The 20,040-nt window shown below is 43.0% G+C and overlaps 1 protein-coding gene across 2 annotated transcripts in view; it reads right to left on the bottom strand.

Annotated features, from left to right (window-relative positions):
- Positions 1-149: 149 nt before the first annotated feature.
- The window catches only part of arhgap35a (Rho GTPase activating protein 35a), a 62,955-nt gene continuing 43,064 nt past the window's right edge, over positions 150-20,040 (bottom strand). For both annotated transcript variants that reach the window (XM_071495705.1, XM_071495704.1), the window contains exons 3-7: positions 15,555-15,696; positions 9,371-9,448; positions 7,465-7,596; positions 5,722-5,827; positions 150-4,382 (exon numbers count right to left, since the gene is read on the bottom strand). In XM_071495705.1, coding sequence (XP_071351806.1) covers positions 3,881-4,382; positions 5,722-5,827; positions 7,465-7,596; positions 9,371-9,448; positions 15,555-15,696 — 960 coding nt within the window. In that variant the 3' untranslated portion in view covers positions 150-3,880. The remainder of the gene's footprint in view (positions 4,383-5,721; positions 5,828-7,464; positions 7,597-9,370; positions 9,449-15,554; positions 15,697-20,040) is intronic.

Here is a 20,040-nt window from a genome sequence, read left to right as displayed (position 1 = left end):
ACTGGAATGAATGACGAAGAATTAATTCCAGAAACTGCAAACTGTGTCTGGTACATTCACTTTTCTCCTCAAACTTGATCAGGATTTCCGTATCTGTTCCACATGTCAGCAGGTAATCACATGTAAGAAGAAGACAAGAAAAGCAGGAGTTTTACAAGATTTGATTTATTAACTATGATACAGATCACATAAGGCCTTGCTGTATACACCATTCCCATTTAGACAAATTACCATACTCAGCAAATAATGACAGTTTTTTTTTTTTGTTTGATGTTATCTTTTCAGTTTACAGTACTTCATTTATTATTTTTTTTAATATTTTCTCCCCCCCTCCCCCATCATTTCTTAATATTTTTTTTTATCATCTCTTTAAATAATGAGAGTGGTGGAGCCCTCTTCCTTGATTGGGAAGAAATCATGCACTATACTGGGCTGGTCTCTCAGTCGTTCACAAAGAAATTGTTAAAAAAAAATGCTTTGTATTTTTTTAATTATTAAAATAAAACATAAAAAGAAACTTTTTTTTTCTATCACCACTGACTAAAGGGCAAAGTGTTAGACCCCCTAACATACCAATAAACAACCATTTGAATATAGTTTTGCTTGTTTCTCATTTTAACTTAACAGACATCTGTCACCATTGTTGCAAAAAAAGAAAAAAAAAAGAAAAAAAAAAAAGAAAAGCAATGCAGCCACATATTATCGCTGAACCAAAGTCACATTTTTAATTCAATTGTTCTTCTAAACTGTCACTTTGCTTCCCATCTTTACCTCGACCCTTTTTTCCACAGTCTTTGGCTGCCTCACAGTCAGTTCAGTATTAACACATTGATATACACAGGGAACGCCACTGGCCGACGTTCACACACAAGTACCAGTGGTACCCTCCCTTCTCCCTCCGTCTCCCAAATAATGATCCCATTCACCCATTTGCTGTCTGTCTGTCTTCCCTCCCTCTCACTCTCCCCCTTCTCTCCCACACTTTCTCAGAGGATCAGTGTGTGTAATCTGGACGAGCTAACAGGGTTACACAGTGGGGTAATGACCGCAAGGAGAACTGCATTCCTCTCCTTCACGTTTGTTTGGATCACGCTGGTGTCTGGCCGTCTGCCAAGCACCGCTTGCTAGCATGTTAGCTCAAACCCACCTAAACACTCACTCTTAATTCCTCTATTACACACACACACACACACACATACATATATAAGGTAAATAGGTAGTTTAGACTGATGAAAGCTCATTTAAGAGTTCAGTAATTGGTTAAAAGGTTTTTTTTCTTTCCTTTTGGGCAGAGAGGGCAGTCTGAGAAGACATGCAGAGATACAATTTAGTGTCAAACAGAATAAGTGACCTTGGTGAGCATCTGCTTAACATTAACACACGTAAGTTCACATGCGAACACTCTTTCTCGAGCTCAAACAAACACAGAGACACATATGCGTGCACACACACTCTTCAAAAAGCTTCGATCAGGGCTCAGCAATTCTCCTCCAGTCCCATCTTGCTGGTTTCTATGGTAACCACAGGCCGGGCCGAGGAATTCTGTGATGCTCCATTCCAGTCATGCAGACGGATGAATGGACTGTCTGTTCTGTCTGCTGTCTCTCCCAGACCCAACTGTCTCTCTTGGACAGGGAATGACTAGGGGGGAATCTGGTGTAGTGGTTACACGCTTGCAAATTATATTTCGAGTCCGCTGAGAGCAGGTTTGACTCTCCTTTCCAGAGGCATAACGCTGTGTCCTAAGAGGACAGCATGCTGAGGCCTAGAGTGGTGGTTGCCAATTATTTCCAACGATAAAAAGCCTCCTACCTGTCAAGACTTGAGCCTCTTTTCCAGCTCTTACTTTCTGGCCTGTAATGCTACATTGTGCCACAATCTTGTAAGCCATAATTTCCTCATCTTGGAGGTGGTATGCATTCCTTTGCAAATGACTGGGTGCTTTGGTGCACACAGGGAAGTGGAAACTAATAACAAATGACAGAGAGGCAATTTCATTCACTGCATGTCTAACCAACTGCATTGTGGCCACATGCTTTGCGGCAACAGAGCCCGGATGTATACAATCTCAGCTGATGTGCACCAAATTTAAAACTGCTGTTTTTTTGTTTTTTTTTTATTTACACTCTTACACCTCATGAGCTCTAAATTTAATTTTATCAGACATACAACGAAGATGAATCTTGACAATTACACCTATAAGAGAATCTGATGCTACAAAAACCACAGTAGGAAAATGGTGCTACGCCCATGCAGCAGTGGAAGTGAGGTTATGGCTGCAATATTAATTTCTTCCTCTAGATGTCAGTGGTGTGCTCCCAGAGAGAGAGAGAGAGAGAGAGAGAGAGAGAGAGAGAGAGAGAGAGAGAGAGAGAGAGAGGGTAGGGTGGACTGACAATAAAGTGAACTGTGGCTGTCATGTTATGGCAGCTCCAATTTTAAATGTGCCTTCAAAGTGCTCAGAAAAGTGCTTTTTGAACAAGGTCCTTGCTATGAAAACTGCAGCATTGACTCGCTTGTAAAACCACCACAGCGTGAGTGAAGCAACATGACAGGTGAAGGTCCAACACTGGAATTATTCCCACTATCTGCCTAATACAGGTAAATTCAGGAAAACAAAAAGGTATGGATACAAGTGCAGACAGACAGATCGTCAGCCAGCCAGACACTTACACACAAGTCCATTCATTGACAGAAAGGCTCGGGTTTCTGTGTTTTCTCAAATGAAGAACATAACAGAAAATACATGTGGGAATGTGAATGTAGAATCAAGATTTAGACCAATTAAAAAATCCACTTTTTAAGCTGCTTTCCTTGTTTGTTTATAAAGACAGGGCATGAGGTCAAAGTTCAAACTAAAAGAGATGGAAGGAGTCAAGGGTGTGAGGGTACCCATAATCCTTTGTTCCAATTTGCTGCCCAGCAGATCCGGTCGGTTAAGATTTTTGTTTTCTGTGCTTGGCATACTACGTCAACTGAAACTGATTTTGTCTGAGTGTGTGTGTGTGTGTGTGTGCGCGTGTGTGCGTGTGTGTGTGGAGGGTTGACAGATAGGAATGTGAGAGTCGTGGAGGACAGAACATCCTGTTGGGTGAGTAGTAACACATGTTTCTTGCTCAAGTCCTCTCTGTACAGTGGTGAAATAAACAAACATTTTCAGGACCCGCTCTCTGCCTCCACTTTGTCTGAGCCACGGCCTCCAGGTAAGTACAGCAGGTAGGTCCGTTTGCAAAAAAAAAAAAAAAAAGTGTCCCGGCCAACAAAATTCCCAGTACAGTTAGAGGCTAAGGGATTGAGGAGAATGGTTGTTGGAGGCACAATGGCCACTGGATGTTTGTGTCAAGTGTGCGGCTGTTTGTGTGTGTGTGGCAAAGCAATCCCAACATGTCACAGTTCACATTCTCCCTGCTCCTTACTTCAGAGTCCCTCCCTGAGTCCCTTGAGCAGTTACTGGCAACATCTCACTCTTCATTAGTGTGTTTGTGTGTAGGTTCTCTATAAGGCAAGGAGGGCAGGTCTAGATGAAGTGAGACTGAGAGACAAAGGGATAAAGTGGCTAGGAGGGAGAAAGATCATACTGCCAGTTCAGAGGCTCTTCAGTGTTCCCCTTTCCTACCTTGTGTGTGTCTGTGTCCATTTTTCTAAAAGCAACGGAGGCTCAAACACCCCCTTCTTCTCCCAAACATGTAGATTTCTCCCTGTACATACTGCAGCTCACTCAATCCCCCCAACTTCTCCTCCTACCTCCTGTTCTCATTACAATTTATCTTCTTCAGTCCCCTCTCAAACTTCAAGATCTCTTATTCTGAACCCTTAAACCTTTCTGAATCTTGTTATCTTCTTCGTTTTTTTTCTTCTTCTCTTTCCCTTGATCCCTGGTTCACAGCGTGTGTTGTTCCGTAGGGGGGTGATGAGGATGCAGAGAGGGCGGCAGCAGGGCTGGGATTGGGGACTGGGGAGTTGGAGGTGGGGAGTGGGGTGGGGACTGATGTTGATGAAGTTGATGGTGATGGTGGTGGTGGTGGTGGTGGTGGTGGATAGGGGGCCCATAGTGTGGAATGACAGGAGGGGTGGCAGGGAGGACGTAGGGAGTCGGGGACGGAGTCGGTGAGGATGAGTAGCCTCCAGCCATGCAGGAATAGGCAGAGGTTCCTCCCCCGGAGGAGAGCGTAGAGGTGGGGGAGCCGGGGAGGCCGTCTGCCAGAGGCTGATTGTAGAAGAAGTACGTGCACTGGTGGATGAAGCTCTCGATGATTGTCTGATAGGTGCGGGTGGCCGTCAGGGCGTCCATGGTGGTGAAGTCTGGTCTCATCAGTGTGGGCCAGAAACAGATGGACAGGTTTTCACTGGTCATCAGGTTCACCTTGTTGTTCTGACTCACCCTGGCAAACAGAGAAATCAAAAAGTGAAATTAAGTGGCCACAATTCATTTCTTCAGTTTCCACAGGAAACTTCAGAAAGTGATGCTTCAAATGATCTGCTGCCAAGAAAACCTGAAGGCGTCCTCTAAATCTCCACATAAACCAATTTACAGAACATGCAATCAAAACAGCAGGGCTCTTTTCTATGACTGTCAGAAGAATCTACTGAGGTGGGTACTGTGTACTGTGGGGCTGCAATCAACAATTTTCATTATTGATTAATCACCCTAGCTGATCATCATCTTGTTTTGTCAGTCCAAAGATATTGGGTTTACAATGAAGCAGAGGGGAGCAGAAAATCTTTACAGTAGAGAAGCTGTAACCAGAACTTTTTTGCACTTTTGCTTAAAAATTACTTGACTATTAAAATAGATATGTATTAATTTCTTTGCAAGTGACTAATTGATTATTGCGGCTCCACTGGCTCTACTTTGGTACAGCAGTGCTGTAAGCTAAATGCTAACGCCAGCATGCTAGCATGCTCCCAATGTTTATGTTGATATTTAGCAAGTGCAATGTTCTCTTAGTTTAGCTGGTTAGCGTGTTAACATTTGCTAATTAGCACTAAACACAAAGTACAGCTGAGTCTGACAGGAGAATAACTAGTTTTGCAGGTATTTGGTCATAAACCTAGTCTGGACTAAAGCAGTGGACCAGCTGACCAACACTGCCATTCCCAGAGCAATGTCCTAACCTGGCAAAAAATGTCCACTGCTTAAGATATCAAGTGCTTTTTTTTTACCTTTGGTGTCTCCCCAAAGTTCACACTTTCATCCTGAAAAGAAGACTATAAACTGTACTATATTTAATCTGTTACTGTGTTTTCCAGTCTTTTTGGTTTGGGGCACCTTAAGATGACGCAATATCTTTTTATTGTAGACATAAGTTGTGAGCAGCTGAATTGTCTAATAATTGCTGAATTTTATTAGACAATTTAAAAAGCAAAAAAAAAAACAAATGTGTAACATTTTTTTCTCTTTTCTCTTTCATGTGAGCATTCAGATTTATCTTAGGACCTCTTGGGGGTCCTGGACCTCAGGTTGTGAACCACTGATTTATACCATTTCCTTACGTTTCGGAAGCGCAGTAGTCAATTTGTCATACCTAAGTTGACATAACTAATAACAGAGAACATCCAGATACAAATAGAGATTGAATAACCACTGCATTGCCACAGATCATGACTCAACCTCTATTCAGTCAGTGTGCTGGTTTCGGTGATGTCACTGCTAGGTCACTTGACCGGCGGTATAGTCAGCACGGCTGTGAGAGGCCGTCTATGACCACATCACTCACTCACTTGTTCAAGTGGCTGATGACATATTTGAAGACCTCGTAATTCTCCTTGGGGAAGCGGCGTAGAATGTCCTTCATCGTCTGGAAGCGCTGCTCCCTATCGTTGATCTCTGAACGGTGGCAGAGAGAGAGAGAGAGAGAGAGAGAGAGAGAGAGAGAGAGAGAAGACAGGTTAGAGGAGGGAAGAAAAGTGCCTGAAAGAAAAGATTATGGGAATCTGAGGAAAAGATGTCAGGGGAGTAAGAGTGGAGAGTAAAGAAAGATGAGGGACGGAGGGTGAGTACAGTGGAGAAGAGGAGAGTTTGAAGAGCATAGTATGGAGCATAGAGCATAGTGAAAGCAATTGGATTCAGCTCTCACAAAAATCAGTGCAGGACACAGTGATTTGATTCTACAATAGTATGAGTTTCACACATCCCAGTGACGAAAACACACAGACACACACACACACACACACAGACACACACGATTCAAAATGACTCCATACTACAGCTCTCAGAAAAAAAACAATCAAACAAAGACCACACACATTCCAGACGAGAAACATACTAAGCATCCGCCCATCACAGTGTCCTGCAGATTACAGCAACTCACACACAAACACACACATCCACTGGGTGTGTTAAGCCTGATGGCAGCGAGGAGTGAGTCAGAAGAGCTGACGTCACCCGCTAACACAGTCCATCCTGTGTGTATGCGAGCGAGGCAGAGAGCAGCAGTGAGAACAGCAGATGTTCTCCTCCACATCACAAACATGATTTACAATCAGAGAATTTGAGTTTGTTTCCCCACAATGAGGTCAGTGTGGATCAAAAACAGATTTGAGGCTGAATGACTTCACCCAGCCTCAAGTCCCCCCCCCCTGCTGTACGTCCATCATCAGTAATCAAAACTTAACTTCCTACAGCTTATTTAAAGTAATGTCACCATGACAACAGCTTCCAAAATCCAACTACCCAGCTTCTCCTAAACCTCCCTTTTTCCTCCACGTCTCAGCCTGGTAACAGTAAAATAAATAAATAAATAATTAAAATAAATACAATTCTGAAATGCCATGCCCAATTTGCTATTTCCTACCAAATGAAAGCTTTCTTGTCTCTAACTCCACCTCACTTTTCTTTTTCACTCTCTCTTTTTTTCCTCTGTTGCAGCGCAGACTGCAGGAGCTTTATCAGGTCTCTGTCACGGCTGAAAGGTCTCGCTGGGGCCGTTAAAAACACACACACACACTCACGCACACACGCCTAGCTCGATGAGTGACAACCTCACAGCCCAAGGGTAAATCTCTCTGGCAAGATGCAAGACTAAGCTATGCCTTAAATCTCCATTCCGACAGATTACAGGACACAAAAAGAAAAAGAGAGGAGGTGAAGAGCGCAGGAGCACCCTCATTTATCTAAAATATGACTGTTTTCTCAAGACTTCATTCAGACCGCTGTTATCCATAGCGCTCCTGCATCCCTCCATCATGTGCAATCATCCCTACATCCTCCTTCTTGTCCTTAAAGCCTTAAACCCTGAAATATTCTCTCCTCCTTCCCTTTCTCCTCCCTTCCCCAAGTGGCAAATCCAATTCTCCCCATGGATGGATTTGGATTGCAAGAGTTTTGCTTGTTAGGTTAAAGAAAAGTTACAATGAAGGGAAAAGGATTTCAGGCAAAATCCAATACACCTCGGGTTTTATTGAACAACTCTGCCCCCGTCCCTGTGCCCCCTCGTCCCCTCACACCAGAGCCCCAGGACTTACTGAAGGCCTCCACCAGCTCTCCCTGCATGCTGTAGGGCACCAGAGGCTCCGGGAGCTCTGAGAAGAAGGCCTTCATGGCTCCTGCTACTGTGTTGATGGTGAAGTCTTTCTCTACCAGGTCCAGGTTGTGGTCTAGGAAAAAAAAAAAAAATGAAAAGGACATTTGAATCACACATCACAATTTTACACACATGCAGTGTATAAGAGAGGAGGCCAAAATAAACACCTTATAAACACTTTCCACAATAACAGCCCCGTAAAAATACTGCTGTTGTGAAGCTTGCTTTGAAAATGTTGAGTCACCCACAGACTGGGCTATAAATTGATACAAAAAGGGACAATATACATTTGTCAACCATTAGAAATTGTGTTGTACTGTTGCAACTCAAACTTTTTTATTTTATGTCCACTCAGGTGGATAATGTCCCCAAAGTTGGACCAATACAAAGGTTAACAGAAACTTCAGATGGCAGGGAGAACTCACCCGTTCTCCCTCCCTTGACTTTTCTTTCATATTTTCTCCTTTTTTGTGTCGCAAAGTGTCACAGTTTACCTGAACCTGGGTATGGTGGTAGGCCTTGCTTTAATATCTCTGGTTTTATTAGGCCATCATAGGCAATGTTGCAAATCAATGAACAGGAGTGTTTTATGCAAATAATGGACTATATCATTTATGAATCACGGTGATAAAGTACTTATTTATTTGTCAGGTACTACATTGTATTTTCTGGTTCAAAAACAAGACTATCTGGTAATTGATTTTCCAGAAAATGTACTTAATCATGATATATGGAGACATTACAATGTAAAATTACATTTACAGTGTTAGAGGGTTTATCCAACATTTATCTATATTTCGCCTATTTATAATTCACTGTTTGAGGTCGTTTTGGATGGTGCGCACAACTTTTATACAAGCCTGCACGAACAGGTCTGCCCTAGACTTCTCAATTAATCATTGAATCAAAATGAATAAATAAAAATAGCATCTTTGCTGATGTACCATTGGAACATTTCTGTTTCTTAAATAAAAGTAGAATGAACTGTAGATAAACAGAAAGTGCATCTGAGCAGAGAGACACAGCAGAGCCTAAGACAGCAAAACCACGAGAGCACCACTCTTGTGGAAAGAGTATGATCGTGTGTGAGAGGCCTAATTAACTTTTTTCTTTCCAAAGGTAGTATGTGCAGAAAGAAAAAAGTAATACAGATACGGTTAGAGAGATCTCCTCTTGTCTGAGGAGTGCTCCCACGTTGAGAGTTTCCAAAGTGCGGTGCTTCTGCTGCTGCTTTCTCCTGCAATGAGTTACCTGAATCTTCAGGGAACTTATAAAGTGCCGTTTTCAGTACATCGATGAGACACCTGTGCTGTAGTTTCACCTGTAATTGTCTTGTCCCATTGGCCTGAGGCTCAGAATGATTCAACCCAGGGCTTCAACTCTGATTACCTGAGCTGGATTTAACCTCAACCGTGCGTGGACACACACGTACACACACGCGCACACACAGGCCATCGGGCTCTGCTATCTATCTCGGCAGCGACATGCTTCATTAACCAAACCAATCTGGAGGTAATTAACTGCCCGCACCAGACAGACACACGCATGGAGACACACATTGAGAGCACGTGTGAACACGTGCACGTGTGAACATGCACACGCACACAGGAGCAGGTAGACGATTGAGGAGGCAGCTCTACTGTCTAAAAGGAAGCAGAGGCCAATTCCCTGGCTAGAATGAATGCTCCCTGGTTAATCAAGGGGATACAGGCTTGTTATAGATAGGAGCAGACATACACACACTCGCTGCTTTTTCTTCACACCCAGACTGTTAAGTGTGCTGCTGAAGCAAGAACAAGCACATGTACACATGTATGTGTGAGTACTATAAGTAGAGAGTAACACACCTTGGTCAAATTGGCGCTGCATGCTCTCCATCTCTGCCTTGTTCCCGCTGACCCTGTAGATGCCCTCTGTGCTCAAGCCTGGGGGAGAGAGAGAGAGACATGAGAGGAATGTTATGAGCATGTTATTAGCTATTATTGCATTTCATTTGCCAAAAGTATCAAGTATTCATAGTAGCTGGTGAAGTCTAACATATATCCCTTTGATAAATCATTATGGAGGTATACAGGTTCATTCTGAAGGGCTGACAAAGAAGAGCTACTGCCGGCTGCTCTAATGGCTTCTCCCTATGTCCTCCTCCATCTAAACACAGTATTAGCACTATTTATTAAACCTATAAAGCACTCCTACAGGCCTGCTAAGAGCCCGCTGCTGCACTGGGACAAACTGAGGATTTCTTAATGCCACACACTTTAAAAACGGAGTGGAGAGACCATCTGGTAACAACTTCAATCTTAGGAGGTTATTTACTTAGGATCTGCAGCTTTTCTTTAGACACTCAGACAGTCAAACTGCATGCATATTTACTGAAGTGTCACACCCAGGTTTTGTGCCAGAAAAGAGAGGAAAGGCAGAACCACTAAAATTTGCATGTTTGAGCTCTTGTAACATGCATTTAACGCATTTCTTTTTTAGAGGTACAAAATACACCCACTGAGAGCAGCAGAGCAGAAGAGACTGTTTGAAATGTGACTTCTGAGGTGTAAAGTCTGTTTTACGGAACACACACATAGGGAGTCCATCACCACATTTATAGATGAGTTTATAGATAACTTTGGTCCATCGAACTTTAGCAACAGCAATAAAGAACAACACAGCAAATTCAAAGATGCATACAAGATGATTAACGAGGGCCCTCCATTCATCACTACTACGGTACAAGACAGAAGAGCAGGAATGGAACAGTCTGCTGTTTTTACTTGCATATCATGCCACTTACATATGTAGTCTTAATAAATAGCCCACAAACTGAATCAAGTGAATTGCGGTTGTGAAGAATCGTGCACCCTTGATAGTAATTTGCAAGTAAACTTGGTAATGATCCCCTTCAGTCTTGTATTTTAGCAGTGCATCCACGTACTCAGGCAGCAGTGCATCCACGTACTCAGGCATGAAAAACACAAGCAACCGAGTCAAAGCAGGACAGTGACAGAAAGGAAAGGCACACAGGTAAGTGGTGTGACACACAGCTCACTTCATTTTGGTTCATTAATACTTTTTTTCCAGTCTACAAAAAAGATTAGATTTCCCCTCCCATCCTTGATTCCCTCTTCGTTCACACTTTGCTAGCGATTCAGCGAGACAAAGAGCAATCCAGAGGGAGAGAGGGAGATAGGGAGTGGCAGAAAAAGAGGGAGAGATAGAGAGAGGCACGGAGGAAATGAGAGAGCTCTCAGTCAAGGCATACGGCATCGATCTCCTCCTTCTACCAATCAATTATCCACAAAAGCTTTTCTAGCCAGACACTAGGAAAACAGGGATGGGAGGACAGATAGGGAGAGGGAGAGTAGTGTAGCAGTGCTGGGGGGAGAGAGAGAGACAGAGAGAGAGAGAGACAGAGAGAGATAGATAGTGGCGAAGAGGAAAAGCACCCAAAGATGAGAAAAGATAGTGGGGGAGTGAGAGGACACATAGGAGTCAGGGTAAGACCAATGAAAGAAAGAATGAGAAAAAATAAAGGGATTAAGATAAGGTGGGATATATAGAAGGGTGGGATATGTGCTTGAAACAACACACAGAAAAGATAGAGGTTACAGGAGAGTAAAAAGAATGGAAGAGGAGCCTCAAAGCAGTAGGAGTGGAAGAACAGTCAGTGGATAAAGAGTTTTACATGATAGCTTGGAAAGGTGAGCTCTCCAAAACAGACAGCAGCATCCTCTTCCTCTGGGGTCAAACAAAGCACTAGCACTTCCTGGGGTCAATGTAAATACGAGCACTTCCTGCAACAAACAAATGTTTCATCTGCATCCTCCTCTTTAGCCCTGATGAAAAAACGTATACAACTTCTACTGATAACTTTCCATTCCTGTAGGTTATCATCAACGCATACACCAGCACATATTAGGACCAGTGATTCAGCGTTTGATGCATTTATCCTCATGGACTGCATACATACATAGGAACCTAAAAAGATACCCCATCTATGGTGACTTCAGAGCATCCAGGAACACTAAAGTGGCCAGAAAGACACTTGTGAACCTGCAATCACACAAAATATAAGAGTGCGATAAATGCTCCAGCAGTTAGCAGCTGTGCTCCTGTCTGACAACACTCCAGCTGATCCCACATCAGCCCAGAGCCCAGCGTTTCTCTGGGTTCAGCAGCCCAGAGGCTGATTTCATAGTTCACCATGGAGACAGGCAGTTGCTGGGTGCTGCCCTTTACGTCGCTATGGAGGCTCCTACGGCCAGCAGATATGCCCGCACACGCTAACACACATTCATCACCTCGGCACCCAAGAGCAGAGCGCACTGCGGCTACCACGCTGGGGGAAAGACAGAGCTGAGGAGAGATAACAGCAGTCACTGTGGATTGATTTTATATAGCTGCTTTTCCACAAGCTCAGAATGCATGAAAATAACACAAAATACCACATCCACTCCCATTATTGTCAAGGACAAAGGGAGTGAGCTATGAAGCATGAATAAGAGAAGAAGAAAAATACTGAAAGACTTTTGAAAGCAGAAAAGAGAATTTCTCTTTGGTACATTACACATGTACTGCCAAAATGTAGATCACGTGTGCATCTAAACACATTCAGAATTTCACAACTGGTATTTTAACAGTTTGACTTGGGACACAACATCGACATCTGGACAGATAAGAATAAAGACAGGATTTAAGTTAGCTGTGTGTATTTTTGTCTGAGGTAGAGGTTAAAGGGAAGGATGTAGGTCAAAGTTGCAGGTCCAGAGTCAGCCTCACAACGTCACTCATTATCAGCTCACACTATAGTGACAAACACAGTGTCAGCGCTGTGTGGTCATTTCCTGTGTGTGTCATTATATGCACAGATTGTAGACGCAGATACAGGATAAGTAACGTCTGACTTACAGAAACTACAATCGACGCTCAGTAACACACTGTAACTCATTTCCCCTTCCAGTCACAGTGATTCTCTGTCTGGGTCTGCCATTCTGCACCACATGTGTTAGCATGTAAACAAAATAGTTCTGCGCGCGTACTCCTACTGGATCTGACTGTAAGATGTGTGAGCCTGCACTACTCGCACTTGCATACACACACAAAGAACACAAGCACAAGCTAAACACACATAGAAAAGAGCTGAGCCCAAACGTTCATCCAATTTCCTACCTTGTGATATTGATCGGACAGAGGGAGCTATGGGGCAGAACATTACCTGGCAACCCCCTGGCTAAAACACACGAGGACACACACACACACAGCATGGTGACAAGAGGAAGAAGAGAAAGCAATGAGGGGGGGGGGGGGGGGGGGGGGGGGGGGGGGGGTGACGATAGGACAGGAGAAGAAATAGAAATATAGGTTAGGAGGATGATGAAAGAAATCACATCTGACAAGTGAAGGTACTGAGAGAGACAGAGGGCAAAGAATGAGCGGATCAGGAGAAACAAGGACACACAAAGAGAGGAGGGGAAAGGAAACAGGATTAGGAGAAATACTGAAGGAGTGAGTGAGGGTAAAAAGTGGAAAAACACCTCTGAAGGAGCAGTGCATTCATCTCTCTGTGCACATATGCACACACACACACACACACACACATACACAGGGTGTATGTATAAAAATGCATATTCAACCAGTTCTTCTCCTTCATCCAGAAGTAACTGCTATGACTGCTCCAGTTAACATCTGAACAGGCTGTGGTGAAATCTAACGTGATGCCTTGTTATCTAGAGCTTTGCCCCTACACTCCTACACAGAGGAAGGCAGTGGATGTTTTGCAAGGCTGCAGTAACCCGCAAATACTGGCTCTGTAATCAGGACAGAGATTACACTGGAATGCAATGGCATGTCAGTAAGCAACAGGGATGTTTTGACAAACTCACTCACTCAGATGCAGCTCACATCATGGAAGGTAATAAACTGAGACTTAAATGCAATGAGTGTGGACATTTTTATCAAACATTAATTAGATGTATGCTAAAGCCACATTAACCACATTAAGTTAGCTTTAAGACATGCAAACCCAAATACCAGGATAGTAACCACCACTCATGTCATGTCCTCTGTATTTTTCCTGGGAATATGGGGGGTTTAGGAACCATGGGGAGATTTACATTTTACAGATAAACTTGTAAATTTTGATAGGCCGATTTCAGTATTTTTAGACCAAATATTATTTCCAAAGTTGTAATTAAAAAATCCAGTTCACATTGTCTAACTTGGAATAAGCAATTTGTTTGTTTATATGTGTTTAAGTGCTAGATCTTCATCAGACAAATTGTTTTTGACAATTAAACCTGCAAACAATTACATCACCACACGAGCAATAGAAAGTTGTAATTATCATCATTTCAATTCACTATATAACAGTCTCCAATATCATACAAAGTGGTAGAAAGTGTACCCTTACATTTTTTCCGCACTGAATAGGTAAATTACTGTAAAATGATAAATTAATGCTTAAGGTGCATAAATTACATACTCAAAAAATATATTTATATAAAGATCCATCCCCAAATGTTACAGGTTACATTTGTAGATAAACCTGTGTGGATTAGTAAATGTTATGTTATCAAATATACCTCGACTGAATCATGTCTGCAAGCGGGTCCTCATAAAAAGAAACCAAGTGTGTCTTCCTGCTCCTACAGACCGGCCTCACTAAATAGATGTGAGACCCAATATCTTTGAAACCAATCTAAATGACAAAATAAATAAGCAATTCAGTATTACTACATATGTTCTCTAATAGTAGGTATAGGTAAAATTGAAAATATCTGGGACAGGTCTTTTAGATAGGTATTAGTTCGTTGTGTTGAGTTTATAAAGTGTTGTTGATTTCCAGGGGAACTGAAGAACACATACAAATCCCCACCTTAAGTAAAAAAAAGCAGAAAATACAATTATATTTGGGGGGGGAGATGTTTGAGGGGTGGGAGACTGACTCACGACATCACTATTTCTACAATCCTGGTTAGAGCCCAGCCAAGAATAAAGAGACGTGTGCTAACATCTACACACATACATTGACCCTTCACTAAGTCGCTTCTGGTTTAGTGTAACAGCTGGTGGAAGGGTGAGGGGTAAGCTGGCAGTCCTGGGGCAGTGGGCCACCAGACCAGCCTGGCAGGGGGTTTGGCATCTGGGCAATAGGGTGCCAAGGCACATCTGTGCTCCCAGTACTCCCAGTGAGGAGAGGAGAGGAGAGGAGAGGAGAGGAGAGGAGGGCAGAGGAGGAAACAAGAGAGGAAATGAGAGGAGAGGAGAGGAGAGGAGAGGAGAGGAGAGGAGAGGAGAGGAGAGGAGAGGAGAGGAGAGGGGGTTGTTGATGGTTGGTGGCAACAGACCTGTTGGCTAAACACAGCAAACCACCAGCTAATAGACAGGTTAAGGTTAAGCTACAGTATTTCAGTTAAATACATACAACCACTCTAACATTACACTCCATGACAAACGTATTTGTTGCTTCAAATCCTCCTTGGCTTTTCTCATCATCCCATTCATCTGAATGTGGCTCTGATGACTCACTCTGAAGCTAGCACAAATTACTTTGACTGTAACCACCGGAGACAGTCAGCCACCATGAACGGCTATTACTTAGACTTGGAGTTGAGGAGTTTCCACACAAACCCTAGGTAATGACATTTATGTAATATGCAAATGCAAACAAGGACTTTGCTTTATCACACTTCATTTTGCTTTCATTGACTATTAAGGTTATTGAGACGTAAACTAACACCCAAAACCTGGTTCATGTCCCTGGATGTGCCAACCTGTAAAGCCTACAGCTCAGCCAAACACTACCACTTATCAAACCTGAACAAAGATGGTAGGTACAGTAGGTAACAATCCCACCTGGGAGCAGGATTAAGATAAGAAAAAAATGCAGCTAAAAGAGAGTAAATACGGGAGGCAGGTACAGCACACACAGAGGCAGACAGGTAATTCTTGAATGACTGCAAACAACAGTCTGTGCTGTGTATGACTGCACGGCATTAAGCATCTGTGCGCCTTAATATGTAAAGTAGAATAGATTCTTACCTGTTGTTTCAATGAAACGGATGCACTTCTCAATGAAGACTGGGATTGGCCTCTCAGGGGTGACCACGGTGGCCAGTTGCATGCCGAAGTAGTTGCTTTCATTGGGCTTTGAGATGGAATGCCTTGGTTTCGGTCGTGGTTTCTGGGACAAAAAAAAATAAAATAAAAGACAGACCAGATTGGTGGGAGCGCTCAGAGAAAAACATCAACATTATTTGAGCCTGATTGACATCGATGCTGCTGACACAGGCACACATTTCCAAAATGACACTGAGCCTAGAGGCATTGTTATTGGCATGACTTGATTTAGATGGAGAAGACCATGACCTTATTTTAAGGTGACTGTTATTATGTTTGAATCTACTTAAACAAAAAGGCAAACACTCACATGCACTCACACCCATCCCGCACATTCTTTCAAACCTTGAACTGACAAGTAATCATACATTCCTGTTTTGAGCCCTGTTGCATGCATCAGTGAGATATATATCAGTTCATGCATCACTCCAGTCTCTTCATCCTTGCCCTGCTACCTTTAGCAGTCAGTGTTTCTCTTCCGCTCTCTCTCCATTGCACTGCAGCTATTAGATAATCAAACTCTCTTATTCATTGTGAAATTACTTTCTAATTCGTTATCCTCCTGTTAAGAGATCTCCAATACACTCCTGCAACATTTTCTGCCTGCTTCCATATGGCTGAGGCATCAGCCGTAATTGTACTGTTTTAATGGTGTTCAGTGGGAATGTTTTAAAGGCCCCTGAGGCCTGGATCTCTAGTAAGTCTGTCAGCCCCCCGAGGTTCTGCCCTGGCAGGTTGGGTGGTGAGGGAAGGATGTATGGTTGGCTGGGCACATAGACTGTGGGTGCAGTGCAGGGCTGACAGACAGACACAGGAAAGGAGCAGGAGTGCTCATTAGAGAGAGGGGGAGCCTGGCGTGCCCTCTGCTCCAGATACTGGCCTCACTGCACTCCACCAAACATGTTTGATAACACATATACACACACTCACTTGCAGCACTACTCAAGGAAATAAGCAGGGAAACACTAATTAAAACTCAGCAGATCCACAAGGGCTCATCTGGGCTTTTTCTGCACTGTCTGAGAACTACTGTTATTTTACTTGTCTTTCAGTCAGCTCAATATTGCCAAGTTATCATCTTTTATTAAATGTCGACCTAATAGAGCCTGTAGGATACATCCGCAGGCCTATATTATTGGCTAGTATGTGCAGATATATAAATATATGGCTGTGAATCATATGTCATATCTTCTTTATCTCCAATCGAAAGATCAAGTGTCACATTTGGGAGGTGGTATTCTTCCACTGGCCACTGAGGTCGGTCAATTCAAAAATGTCCAGGAGAACTGGACATTTCTATTGAGGGAGTTTTTCAATAATAAGCTGTAGATAAAAGGGCAGTGTCACTGTGTCACCTGTCAAAGAGATAACTCAACAACACTGACTGGCTTACTGGAAGAGTCTGCACCTCATTCAACAGCGCCAACAAAAGACCCAGTACTGAGATGTGTAAGTTAAATAACTAAAGGCTTTCCCAGCAAGTCAGTTACTGTTGCCCGGTTATCTTTCAAGTATAACCCCACATGAGCAAATTCCTAACTGGAAACTCCATCACTTATCGTTACCTCCCCCAATGCCCGGCCCGATCCCTCTGTGACACCCCCTTTCTCACATACAGACATCTTTACACTAATTTTAGCTGAAGATATGTGCATATAGGCCTATGGTACCTGTGAAGTGTGCACTCATGTGTTCACACATGCACAAAAAATCTCACATCACTATGTAACTGAATGAAAAGGGGTAGTAATAATAGACACAACGCTACAAGACTCACTGGCAGCTTGGTTTTTAGCTCCAAAGTAGCAGCTCATAATCTATTTGTGTCCTGTCACACTGACTGTGCTGTGTATCTGTGCCCTATCTCAGTTTAGCAGACTGTCTCTATATACCCCCCCCCCCCCCCGCCCTCCCCTTCCTACTCTCTCTTTTCCACCCACTTTTCTGTCTTACTGTCTTCTCCCCCTGCAGTTTTGCCTTCTGGCCACTCCTTTTAGTTGCTGACTGAGACAGGATATGTTGCCAGCGCTGAGAAGACAAAACAGACCTCTACCACAAAAGACAAACAAAACAAATCCTTAATAATAACATACAGACACCATGGTGAGCATTTATATACACTGCACACTGTAGGACACTGAAACAAGAAGCCACAATCCATTAAAAAAAAAAAAAAGTCATTTCTAACATATCTCTAGTTTCTCTCCAGCTCCATTTTTCTTTCTGAGGTTGTGTTTTCTACTTTTTCTTGATTGTCGCCCTCCCTCTTATTTCTTGCATGAGGACACTAGACTGGAACTAGGTGACTGAGGAATTTGAAGCATTCCTCTTGCTGGCTGAGGAGGTTTGAAAAAAGCTGCAGGAGAGAGAGAGGAAACATTTCCGGCCTCTCGTGGGGGGCGGGGGGCAGAGACACAGTTGGTCATTGCCTGAGGTAAAGCGGTTTTAAAATGGGCTCAGACTTTCAATTATTTGTCCCTACCTGCCATGACTCAGATTGGTTGACAGTGCCCTAAGGTTCCAACCAAGACAATGTTTACACTGCATAAACCCATACCTCCACTCTAAAGCCAACTGAAAATCAGACTTTGCATTTACTGTGACAAACCACTAACAAACGCTTGCTTCTATACCAACCCCTGGTCACTGCTACAATACATCTCCCTTAGATGACCAAATAACTCAATAACATGTCATCCTGAGGGGATTTCCGGCTGCAGCAGACTGAAAATGGGCTCTTATCTTTGAGACAGCTGCTTAGAAAACAGGTGATGGAACTCGATCACTTTGTTACAACCACAATTAAGCCATAATGGCTTGTAATATGGATATCCAGATCCCAACCTGCTGTAGGGCACAAATCAGAGGCACTAATTAGAGTAATGATGACGACACTGATCTAAATTCTGCTGGCTTTCATTTTCTTGGGGATTTGTTCTGAAACATCTAGGCTTATAATGTGTCATGTGATACTTTATTGATCCCCCTTCGACTAGCCCCCCTCTGAGTACAGGGTCAGAGCACGGGGTCAGGTAAAAGTCAGTGAAACTGGAGCTTGTGTACTTACTAACATGGGGCTTGGACTGGACTGGTAGTAAGTTTGACCAATAAAATACCCTGCTGCCTGGCTTTTTTTACACACTTTTTTTCGGAAAGACAAATGAATGCACTATGAGCTAAGTCGGTTAATGCATAAAGGAAATAACATAATTTAGGCAGTAAGGAGCTATGCAAGATGACAGCCTTCACACAGGTACTTGGACATCACAGCTGTGTGTGTGAAAACATTAATCATCCCACTCCTGTTCCACCCTACTGACAGCCATGGTAATTATCACAGACACACGAGCACGGCATACACAGCTGTAAGTCCTTTTCAGCTGGCACTTCTGTGCCACGCCATGTGTTTGAATGAACAGCATGCCAGACTGATAAGCCTAACAGTGTAAGGTCAAAAGTATCACCACAACACATGTGAGAGACAAGCACAGAAATGAATGAAGAGAGGGGTAGGCAGAGGCTGGGAACAACTGAAGTGGGAATGTGCAAAAAAAAAAAAAAAAAAAAAAAAAAAAAAAAGCCTCCAGCAGAAAAATAGAGAGGAAAGATAGATATGAGGAGAACATAATGGGAACAGAGAGTAAGAGTGTGACAGGAATATGAGAAGCAGAAAGTATGAATCAGCAAGAAGGGAAGACAAACACTGTGAATATGAGAGAATAAAAGGAAGGAAGCAAAGAAAGCCAAGCTGACATGGAAGAATCGGGAGGCACATACTTCACTGCAACACCCTAACAGTGAACAGTAAACAACACTGCCTTAACTAGATGATCCTGATGTTGATCATTAGGTCACTACTGGTATATGTACTGCATCCTTTGGCAGTTATGTTGTCAGTGCATGTGTCATCCAGATCATAGGCCATTCTACAAGTGAGGCTGAAGGCAAGGTGGTTCCACAATCAGGCTTTGTAAATTACAATTAAAGAGTGAAGGTTTCATTTCTGAACACGTGACTCGTGCTTTTTATTACTGTTAACAGTTAATGTGCTGAGTTATGACATTAAGTTTAATTTCTCTTCATGTGCCGCTATAATAAGAATTGTAGGACGGCTAGTGATGCTTTCAAAATCTTGGTGAAATAAATGTCAAACATTATTATGTCAGCTCTCGTATATTGGGAAACCCGATGCAACCAAGCAGACATACACATGTGCATGAGCAAAATAGCACCGTGTATACTGTGGCTCTGTCCCTATTCATTAAGAGTTTCTGCCTTCTGGTATAGAAGTTTAGTGACTGGAATTTGTCTCTTTTTCCTCTGATGATCTGGCTAGTTTAAAGGGCTCCCACAGAGCAGTCAGGGAAAAAAATGTGGCAGAGATGCTTTCAGAGGAACCCCTTCAGTA

The sequence above is a fragment of the Trachinotus anak genome, unplaced genomic scaffold (assembly GCF_046630095.1).
Source record: "Trachinotus anak isolate AG129_WGS33_773 ecotype Australia unplaced genomic scaffold, CSIRO_AGI_Tana_v1 ptg000014l, whole genome shotgun sequence".
NCBI classification, from domain to species: domain Eukaryota; kingdom Metazoa; phylum Chordata; class Actinopteri; order Carangiformes; family Carangidae; genus Trachinotus; species Trachinotus anak.
This window is presented reverse-complemented; position numbering and strand designations above follow the sequence as displayed.